Genomic DNA, 11,201 nt, shown 5'->3' with positions numbered 1-11,201 from the left:
CTATGGATTTTAGCCTACCAGGTGAATTAGGAAATAAATCGTGTTTTTCTTTCATAAACCATCTTCCACCACATTAAGCCTCTGGTTGCTATTATATCCAGCATCCTGTCTGACTTTCCAACCAGCAGAACAAGCTGTGACTCACAGCTCATGCCTCATATGTTCACACATGTGCATGGACACACACATAATCACAGTAAATCTAAGCAAACAGGCACTAGCAGACACTTTAACACACACACACAAAGACGTGTGTCTCTTGTCTTTCCCATCTGAGAGCCTTTCCCGGAATACCAGTCTGAGAGGTCTAGCTCGAAAGTATGTCATTTCACCACAACTTTGAAAACAAAGCTTGATGGAATCTGCTTTGGTTCTTCTGTTTATCCTTTCTTAATACCAAGCTGATTTTTCTGGATGCCCAACAATTGTAGCATTACAGTCTCCTGACAGGGTTTTTAAACCAAAGACTACAGTTGAACTCTTGTAGAACTCCTTTCATAATCACACTCAAACAAAACCGCAATTGTCCACAGTCCTCCCCAAAAGAATCTTGCTCATTTTACACAGCTTACAGTTTAATTCCTTAACCAGTAAAATATATCTGGGTCATTACTACTTTTGAGGTGTCCTTGAACAAATGCGTTTAACCCTCAAAACTGCTGCACTGGAGTATACTGGACTTTCTTCTAGAGTATGCGCGAACTGAGGGAGAAAAACAGAAAGAATGAGAAGTCAGGAAGAAAATTCTGCTGGACAGGGGAAACCTCTAACCTCTTGCTTGACCTTTCGATAACACATGCGGGAAGTACATTTAATCGTCTGTTATTACTGCATGATGGGAAATAATGTTCAGTTTAGGCCAGCCAGAGAGTAATTAAAAAAACCCAGTCATCAGTGAGAGTCAAAAAAAGTCTTCACATGCTTGTGTGTGCATGTGTGTGTATGGGTGTGTGAATGCCATCTACAAAGCTTCTGTTTACCCAGAGTTCCATAGGGTTGCGCAAAGTGACCACAGCTTTAATTGAAGCAAGATGTGTGCAGCTTGAGTAATACTTTTATAACCCTGCCCACCCAACAAAACACACACACAAACACACACACACACACGCACACCACTGTATGTTAGAGTGTGGTTCTGGTGGTTCACTAGCTCATCAAACACTCACATATCTAATTTCTGCTGCCTGTGTGGTCCCCCAAAATTCATAGTCCAGCTATCAATACTGGCTTTAATAAAACATATTTCTTGGAAACTATCACACACTTCTTACTCTTTTGCCGAAACCAATGCTGTTATTAGTTGTGTTCAGAATGTTCACCTAATAATTCCCCAGTTTGAGCCAACCACTGTACCCATCAGGTTGTTCTAATAATTTTGCTTGGATAACTAACCCTAACCACTCAGAGTTTAAGGCACAATACATAAATATGTTTCCTGGAGATTTTTCACTTTGGCAGTGTGTAAAGGTCTCAGTGAGAACAATACAAGTTCAACCATGTGACAGTAAAACTTTCCGTTAAAATCAACATGAATTTCACTCTGTTGTTCTTGGTCCCCAGCCCCACCTATTCTCGGGAAAGAGAACTCTGCTATGTAGTATATATTAAATTATGTATGGGTATGACAACGTGGCAGTGCAGTGGTGGTTGCCTACACAAACCAAGAACACTGACTCCACCTGGCAAACACAACTGTGGTCCCAGTCTTTGTAATGAGCCATTATCCCCAAGCACACAACCTCTTAACCTTTAACCTGTGCATTCAGTTTGTATTGATATTGTTTGGTGGTGATATCCAGGAAAAATCCAATTCCATAGCATCTCTTTGCATTGCCCCAAGCTAGTTAAAAAAATAGTTTGACTTGAAGCTTGAGCTTGCAGGTGTGATCTTTTATTACTCTTTCCTGGATTTCTTAGAGAATGAAACAATAGCAGTTCTTCAGCCTACATGGGGCACGCCTTCTACAGGGTGAGCTAGATTTCACCCCAGCATATTTTACATAAGGGGGGACCAAGTGAAGTTTTGCATTTTCACCCACCTAAGGTAAGAGTTGGTTCAGCCAGCTGACTATGGAGGCTCTCAGGTGAGCACTCCAATTCTGACTCCCCAGAGGAGAGCTTGTTTCCCCTGTTATCCCCCCAGGAAAGTCCCTGGCCTTGCTCCAGGCTCAAGTCTTCAGGGGGCTTGTCCAGGTAGAGATCGCCATCAGAAGAGGAAGTCATCAAGGGGCTGACCGAGGTCATGGAAGAGATGGTACAGTTCTCTGTTGAGGTGGAGTCTGTGCTTGCCAGTCTGTATAATTCCTCCTGTTTTACCAGTGAGCTGTCAGTCAGCTGAGGTTTGAACTCTGCTCTCACCTGAGCCTGAGACAACGGCAGGCAGAGTTCAGGCAGTGGACTGGATGGAGGGATTACGGAGGAGGTGTGGAGGAGTCGAGGAGAAAGGGAGACAAGAGATGTAACACCTGTCTCACTCTTGGACAAAACCCTCTTTGTTTGATTTCCCTCACCACTTTCTCCACTATTGTCTGCTCTTATACTCCCACTTTTCTCCTCTTTCCCACTCTCATATCCATCCCTTTCTCCGTCTAGCCCGCCACACGAGCAGGTTCCTGGAGTCCCTGGGCTGACAGCCTGGCTACAGTCCTCATTCTCCCCTACTTCCAATGGCTCAAGGACGGGAATGACGCACACACAGGAACCTGCCAAAAGAGGAGACACACTCACAACCTCCTCCTCTTCTGACACCTCCTCAGGTTCTCCAGACCCTTTCCTCTGATCTGCCATCACAGTCTTCCCATTGTTCCCTTCTTCCTCTTTCATTTCCCCCAAGAATGGCAGTGACACCCTGACATCGGGAACAGAAGTGGGGAAGATGCATGGGAGCTCATCAGCGGGGCTGTGGGGTGCTTGGCAGATGAGTTTGGTCATCTCACATGGAGAACCTTTGGGGCCTGCTCCTGTTCCTCCTGATCCACTGTGGTAAAGAGGGGCCAAGGTATCCTAGAAGGATGGGAACAAAGAAAAGAGCAATGTAAACAACTAACATTTTGTGTATGAATAGTAAGAAATATGTGGTTACCCAAACCCTACACCATGTAGTAATATACCTAAGAGCTGTATTTGTTTAAATTGTTTCATTTGATGATGTATTTTCGAAACAAACAACAAAAAGTAGATGGGATCACTTGCAAAAACTGTGGTTTATGTGTATTCTTACAGCTTTTTAACTGAAATTCCACTTTACTGTGTGGCTGGGTTGGCTCAGTGGGTAGAGCAGGCACACATACACTGAGAGATTTATGCCTCAACGTAGAGGTCCAGGCTTCAAACCTGACCTGTGATGATTTCCTGCATGTCTTCGCCCATCTCTCTCTCCCCTTTCTCACCTAGCTGTCCAATCAATTAAAGGCAGAAAAGCCCCAAAAAATATTCCACTTTACCTGTTGTATCCTAGTCCTCTTTAGATTCTGGACACAGGACCGCAGATTTACTAGACAAATAAAAAGCATATTTAAAATAGGCCCAGCTTGTACCTCAAGTAAAATCTAAAGAAAATATTTTCTTTTTGCATACCATATTGTACAGTAGGTGTCATACATTGTCATCAATCATAAATCCTTGAGAAGAACAATAGTAAATCATAGCTAGAGGAGAAATTCAAGATTCAACATATGACTGTAACCTACCAGAGAGTAATTTTAGTTTGTCCTTGTAGCAGAAGAGGAGCAGGATAAGGAGACACAGAACTGTGATGACTGAGAGCATTGAAACGATAACCCAGGAGGGTGCTGCACCTGCGAGAAAGAGTTCAGAGCTTGCTTTTCTAATCTACTGTCTGTCATAAACTGCCAGTAGATGTCTGCCAAAGTTACAAAAAAATCATAAATATCTGTCAAAGATGCAATAAATCTGATACTTTCTACATTTACAGCACCATTTAAAGTAGCAGAAATATTTGCTCTATATAAGTGTATCTATTTATTTTGAGTGGTTAAATGTGCACTAAATCAGCTCTGCATGGTGACAGTCTGTGGTGAGTGTGTCCATGTCTCACCTGTCTTCCCAGAGGTAAGTGGTCCACACACTGCATCAGCCTGAGCGCTCCCTGGCCGTGTTTCATTCCGGCCCTCAGCCTTACAACTATAAAAATGGATGTAATACAAAAACACAGAGTGAAGGAGAATATTTGTTTCCTTGCGGTTTTGCTGCACTTTTGTTAATTTTGATCTCTAGTTGTTATTATTATTTTTATACTGATCTTGGCATTGTTTTGTTTTTTGTTCTTTCCTTGTAAATGTCCTTTGAGTACCGTTTAACGTGCTATTTAAAATAAATGTATTATTATTATTTGTACTGGGGACACTTGTTTTTTTCATTCCCTCTACATCTTCCAAGCAAAGAGGAACAGATGAAGAGAAAAACCTTTCCCTCCCTTTTTACATCGTCATCATCATTATTTTGGATCCGGCCGGCAGCGGAAGCTAGTGTCTGGTCCAGGGTTCCAGGGGAAGTGGTGTGAGTATTACTCATAACAGCTGGCTGGTGGTTAGGGGGACGGCAACTAGATTTTCCCTTCCCGACACCAAGAGATTCTAGGCTTAAACTGTGTGTGTGTGTGTGTGTGTGTGTGTGTGTGCGTGTGAATATATACACTTACTTAGTCCATTGTCGGCATTGTTCGGCAGTGTTGTCAGCAGAGAAGAAGCCTTTCTTACATGCAACACATGTCTGCCTTTCGTTAGTAGAGTCTGGAATAAATGACAAACATTGGAGTTTATCTCTAAGTGAAACTTTGCTTTAATTGTTTGTGGTGTGTTTTGTGTCAGTGTGTCTCACCAGGGTCCACCTCAAGTCCATATCCAGCACTGCAGGTGGGTATCCTCTCACAGTACTCACAGTTGATGGGGTGGCACTGGAAACCGGCAGGGCAGCGACACGGCTCCTCTGCCACAAGGTTTTCAGGCCTCTCCATAAACCCCTTACCTGGTGGTCAAAGGGGAGAGTATTTTAGCGCAAAGGTAGTCCAAATCCTTAAAAGGAATGATCATGTGTGAGTCTTTTTTTTTTGCGATCAATGTGTGTGTCATCTCAAGTTCCACGCCACAGGCTGGTCTGTCTATCTGTGTTGCTGCTTGGGTTTGGAACTTTGGAAGTGGCTTTGTTAAATGGAATTAGAGGTCATTTTCTTATTAACGCAAATTAGCGCAATTTCATTTTAGCATGTTCAGCTCAAGAGACACTTTCCTGGAGTTCACTTCATCATAATTATACACAGGGACCTTTTCTGGGAAAAGAGAACATCAAAATCAATACAATACCCTTAATCTTTCTTTTGGTTTGATTGTAGTATTCTTAAGAGCTTTATTGTACAGCATAGTTTCATACTTAACATTTTTGTTCTCCAATGCAAGTAGACATGGGTCGACAAATTATTTGGAAACAACATGTTTAGGCCCATAGACTTTTTCTTATTGTATTGTTAACAAAGATTTTAAATATTTTTTTTGTTATATTAATATGAAATCCTTGTTCCAGCTGCAGGTACTGACCTGGGTCACAGAACTTTTGCTGTAGACAGCGCGTGTTTTCAGTCAAGCCGGGCTGGTATTCTCCAAGATTACATTTAACACATATAGTCTTGTGGGAATCGGTACAGTCCTTTAACACACGGAAGCCTGACCAAAAAAAGAAAAAAGTGAGCAAGAAAGATTCAGAAAGAGAAAGAAAAGAAAGTTAACAACCCGTACATAATCACACTAACCACTAAAAACTTAATGGAAGAAAAGAAAAGAAGAAGGAAATTCACAAAATTAGAGCCCTTTTCCTCTTTTAAATGAATGGGTACTTCTTGTAGATCAAATGTCAACCCAGATTGTGTGTGTCTGTGTGGTTGTGAAAACACATGTGCACATCTTAGCAATTTTTAACCAAAATGTTCCAATTTTAAACATCCTTCCTCTTTTGATTTAAGATCTTTGTGAATGGAAATCTATTTTAATGTTATGCTGTTTCCTTTGAGTAAACCAGCTATGCTTTGCTAGCTTTACTACCTTATGTTTTACTTCAATCCCTTTCTGTATGTGTATATTTTTGTGTATTTTATTACCTGGTTCACACTTGTTGCAGCATCTGGAGCTTTTATAATAATGTGTTTCCTCACACTGGAGAGATTTGGGGACAGCATTCTAAAAAATAACAAGACATGAAATGTAATTTTTTTTTATGTGGCAGGAAAGTCCTTTTACGACACATGTTCAAAAAGAATATATCAAAAATGAATATCTTTATTTCTGAAGATTATCAAACGGTATGATTTGCTTGATCAAAAACAGTAATTAACCCTCAGTGCGTTTTTCCTTAATGCACGCCACGCTTTTCTACGACAATCCTTCTTCTTCTTTAGTTCATCTTTCAAATCCACACGTGATATTTTGAGATAGGGGTGAGTAACGAGAGGAAGAGGATGGTTCAAACATTTCCAAGACATGCCAATGAATTATTTCCACATTCTCAGAAGCACCTGACCACAGTCGTGCACTGCACCAGCCAGCCGAGGCCCTATAGTAACCAGTTACATGAAGATAGCCAACTGGAACTAAAAACAATTAACTCCAAGTTGGATCAAAGCTGTTGAAGAAAGATGCAAGGATTGGTTAAATGAGTCCATTAAGTAAAAATGAGAATAGCCAGCTGTAGAGCGACATTGGGGGATCATTCTATTCCAAGTGGCTATAATGCTAGGTCTCCTGCTGTCATTCAACAGTGTAAGAATTAGCATTAGCATGGAATACCAGAGCTCCTAAACATGGAAGTAAACAGTGAAACATCTGTGCATGTTTTAAAACAATAAATGGGAACTATAAAAGACCACAAAGGTAAGCCATGAGGGCTCTCTCACACACATCACGTACACACCCTCCTGCCACCCTAAATTAGAGGCTGGTAAACTTCTAGCCACACTGCTGAATTAGACAATCTGGCTGTTTTGAAAGAAAGTACACCAAAGCCACAGTTTCTTTATATACACATGTAGAATAATACAACCTATAGGCCTGACTTGTCTCTGACCTCGGACCAACCTCCTCCTTTTTCTCATTCAGCTCTTTTAAAAGATTTCTTTCCCCCATGACATTATACACTTTTTCAGTCATTTACACTACATGCACAAACATTCTACAATCATAAGTCTGTCTGCCATCAACCCATCATCAATGCTACATTTTCTTTCCCACAATGCATCTGTTTAACCGTAACTCAAATGTCAACAGTCCAAACAAAAATTACATTCTTAGTTTTACAAAAACGTTTTATGTGAAAATATTAACATACACAATGAAAAATTAGATAAAAGCAATGTTACTCCTACACTGTTTTTCACACCTTTTCCTCCTCTTCCTGGTGTATTTTTTTCTCACAGCTTCACGTTATGCCCTGTTTAATCTCAGTGTCTGTCTGTCCGGCCTCGGGCTACAACAGCACACCATGCACACTGGCAAGCGTTTAATTACCTCCACAAACCCTTTTACACATCACCAAGTCTTTGTTTTAGACTCTAACCAGACAAAATAATGATGCACAGCGCTCATAGCTTGGACTGTAGCACTAATGAGGACCATGTGCAGACAAGTGACAGAAGTAGGGACGGTTCCCATGCTAAGGAGGTTCAGGTTTGTGTACTGTAGATAGATAGGCAGACATGTGGAGAGACACATCTGTAAAGCCAGTGGTGGTCAATCTGTACAACCGGGCCAGAGTGCAGAGGAAGCCAAAAGAATGCTGGAAATTGTATTTTTGTTACCGCCTCATCTAAACATTGGGTCTTGGTTACGTGAGGCAATATGTTTTAAATCACTAAATACATATGTAAAAGGGAAAGAGCTGATCCACCCTATATGATTATAGGTTATTATGACGGTCAAGACAGAACATCCAACCTCAAAGCTAACTTTATCTGCTGTATGGATTCAAATATACACTTATGTTTGAGTGTGTGAATCCAAGAGAAAAAAAGAGACAGGGGAGGGCAAGGGGGAAATAGTGTGATTAATGGATAGAGCAGGGACTACTGAATGGAGAGAAAAGGACGACGAGTATTAAGGGACCTGTTGCTCTGGTGATATTCAGTAACTACCCTTTTTTAAATCATGTTTTCTTAGCTGTGTGTTTATTTTAACACCCTTCACCAGTTGTGTGATTCTATCAAAAAGGAGCGTGATGCAGAGTGCATTCCATTCGCTGACAGAGTACCAGAGAATTTGCATAACGGCCACAGCAGCCATTGGCACTGAGCCAAGAAAAGCACAGAGTGAATTTATCCAGTATCTCTTTATCCACGATAAGGTGCTGTAAAAGAGTTATGCACAATTCAATCTTTGTACAGTATTTGAATCTTTGATTATTCTTTAAAAGCAATGAAATCAAATCGTTTAAAGAGCCACCTGCAATAATCAGGATATTTGAACCAACAAAAAAATGCTCCTGCTAAAACGTCCAAAACTTAAACTATATGAGCATCTAAAAGAAGTATTACTCAAGTCATACTCAAACAGTTTGCATTGTTTTATCTATAAAACCTGTTTGTGCTTTTCATGCATCCCAGCTAATAACAAATTGGTATGAAGTGACTTCTTTACAGTACTGCACATAAATGGATGAATGATGATGAATTGCAGCAGGAAGAAGGGCTTAATACCAAAGAAGAGCTGGGAAATTAAGACTGTGATAGCAAAAAAATCTGTGGACAAAAAACTCAAACTCAAAACTCAAACTAAAGGAACACCAAACAATGAGCAGGGAAGAACAGATACTGCAAACACCTTTGAAAACAAGTCCCTAGACAACCAATCTGTGCAAACCATTTTTGATTGCACCAGACAGAGCTTAATGAGGATGTGTTTGAGACCTACTAAAGGTCTTAAAACAATTGTAATTCCTTATTCTGCATCCACACAATGCTCTATTGTCACAAAAGACTGCAGGCTTCATCAACCAAGAAAATGCCTCTGTTGTCTGTGTAGGTAAATCAAGTTAGGATCTGCAGGCCTGAGGCAATATACTGTTATTGCTCAAGCCGAGGTAGACACAATACCGCTTACTGATGTGCCGATGGGTGAATGGAAAGAGGGATTAAAATGAATTAGCAATTTTTTGAATATTAGATGTAGGGAGTTAGGAAATAATGTAGGTACATTGCTGATGGATAACTGACTGACAGACGGTCGGATACATGGATGCTTGCATGGCTAAAGAAGACGGCTAATAAAACGTACAGGAACCATGTGGGTAGGCAATTAAATGCATCCACCAAAGCTCTGCTTATTCACGATGTATTGACTTTTAGGCTCTTGACATCTTGAAATAATCTTGTATTGCTCAATGTCACACAGGCAGTTGGGAATGGATAAAGTGGTTGAAAACCAAGAAAATGACGGGGAATTCTTTGGGAATGTGTGTCCGTAATGGCAAGAGCATGGTGAGAACAAACCAAAGCCAAAGGTTTGCAGTGTCACCTTAAAACATAGATGAAAAATACGTCTTCCCTTGAAAAACACTGACTCACTTTCCAGGCATTATAGTCTTGCCACTACTTCAAATGTGACTGTGAAAAAAAAAACTCTCTGTGCCATTACCTCTCTGCAACTCAGCATAAACATGGATGCAGCGCTCTCCCTAAGCATTATCTCTTGCAACACATTTTAGTGAAGCAGCAAAGAAAACAAGGGAAGAAAAAGCGTAGTCCAGACTAAGTTAACGATGCTTGCTTATGGTAATGTAGGCACACATGCAGTGACAGATCACTGGTGCCCAGCAGTCCCACCACTACCACCACATCTCATAAACTACTCCACCTGGACAGAGTTAGCTCCTTGGACTAAACAAAATGGACAACAACATGACATGGGCCATTCACTTTTCCCCCCTAAAATAACATGGGACAGTGAATCAGCTGAGACATGGATATTGTTAAATGATCTTAAAACAAGAAAAATGATCACAACAACAAGTGATGCTTTGCATAATGGTAACAGCAAAACATAACTTGATCACATATTTCCAGTCCTATCTTATAGGGAATAAAACCCTAGAATATTTTTGCTTTCAGTGGCTATCCTTCTGGATCTCGGTACAACCCTTTAAGGACTCTTTTCCTCACTTTGGAAGCCTCTTAGACACTTTGGCAGAGCTAATAAGGTTCCTGATGAGCCATTTGGCCAGCGCAGGGTCGCCTCAGGGCCAGGAGAGAATGTTTGGTAGAGGGAGAAGAGCATGCAGTTGCCAGCGGCGTTTTTGCGGTTGGAACAGCTGAGGTGGACTCGACCCAAACACAACTGTTTCCAGTCAGTGTCCGGGCGTAAAAATCCAACCTGACCAGTTCTTACGAATCATCAGACGTGATGACACATGTTCTGGTTTACTGTTACCTCCTTGCCCTACTCACGAAAACAAAACATCATGATTGTCAGTATTTATCGTCATAAGAGTATCATAAGTAATAAGTAAATAGTAATGGAAGAGTATAAAGCAAAATAATTATCAACTATTTTTGGCTATTAAATTCACTCCCTTATTATGTTATCAGGGAAATTAAACCTTTTTATTACCAGAAGTGTTTTACCTGTGCGTAAAAGGTGACGAGGACGCATGTTGTCCAGCCTCGGACTATCCATCTTGTAGAAAAGTTCAGTCTCATCTCTGCTGGTTAGTGAGAACTACTTTTGAGACAAACTTTTCTTTCTCAGCCAAGATGACGACTCTTAATACCGAGATCCAATTCTTCTTCAGATTTGCTTACAGTAAATCACTTCTTCTTGTGTGCATAAATGCGGCGGAGCCTCCACACCGTCTCACAGGGCATTCTTGCGCCTTCATTCCCGGTAAGGCAGCTGCAGTTCCCACCTTTCTTCTCCTCTCATCTTCCTCTGGCTTTCACCCACGCGTTGTGGAGGAAGCTGCATGCAACAGCTTGTAAAAACTGGCTGACTGAGGGAGGGAGGGAACTCCTCCCACGTTGTCATATTAAAAAAAAAAAAAAAAAATCCCTTCTGGATCTAAACACTCTTTATGAATGAATTAGTGTGTATGTGACAGATAAAGAAAGTGGGCCTGATTTTTTCAGTGATTATCTTTATACACAGGAATTAGAAAAGTACTGTCAATATGTCTCTGATAACCAACACGTTTAGCTGTCCAACAGCCTG

The 11,201-nt window shown here is 40.9% G+C and overlaps 1 protein-coding gene across 2 annotated transcripts in view; it reads right to left on the bottom strand.

The window, feature by feature from the left end:
* tnfrsf11a (tumor necrosis factor receptor superfamily, member 11a, NFKB activator) overlaps positions 1-10,963 on the bottom strand; it is an 11,928-nt gene extending 965 nt beyond the window's left edge. Inside the window, exons 1-9 of one of the 2 annotated variants that reach the window (XM_034861594.1) lie at positions 10,619-10,963; positions 6,110-6,188; positions 5,553-5,678; positions 4,840-4,986; positions 4,661-4,751; positions 4,058-4,143; positions 3,690-3,797; positions 3,444-3,493; positions 2,040-3,003 (exon numbers count right to left, since the gene is read on the bottom strand). In XM_034861594.1, the coding sequence (XP_034717485.1) occupies positions 2,040-3,003; positions 3,444-3,493; positions 3,690-3,797; positions 4,058-4,143; positions 4,661-4,751; positions 4,840-4,986; positions 5,553-5,678; positions 6,110-6,188; positions 10,619-10,693 (1,726 nt within the window). In that variant the 5' untranslated portion in view covers positions 10,694-10,963. The remainder of the gene's footprint in view (positions 1-2,039; positions 3,004-3,443; positions 3,494-3,689; positions 3,798-4,057; positions 4,144-4,660; positions 4,752-4,839; positions 4,987-5,552; positions 5,679-6,109; positions 6,189-10,618) is intronic. The other variant, XM_034861595.1, reaches the window with a different exon arrangement.
* Positions 10,964-11,201: the final 238 nt, after the last annotated feature.

Source organism: Etheostoma cragini, chromosome 22 (assembly GCF_013103735.1).
Source record: "Etheostoma cragini isolate CJK2018 chromosome 22, CSU_Ecrag_1.0, whole genome shotgun sequence".
NCBI lineage: Eukaryota > Metazoa > Chordata > Actinopteri > Perciformes > Percidae > Etheostoma > Etheostoma cragini.
This window is presented reverse-complemented; position numbering and strand designations above follow the sequence as displayed.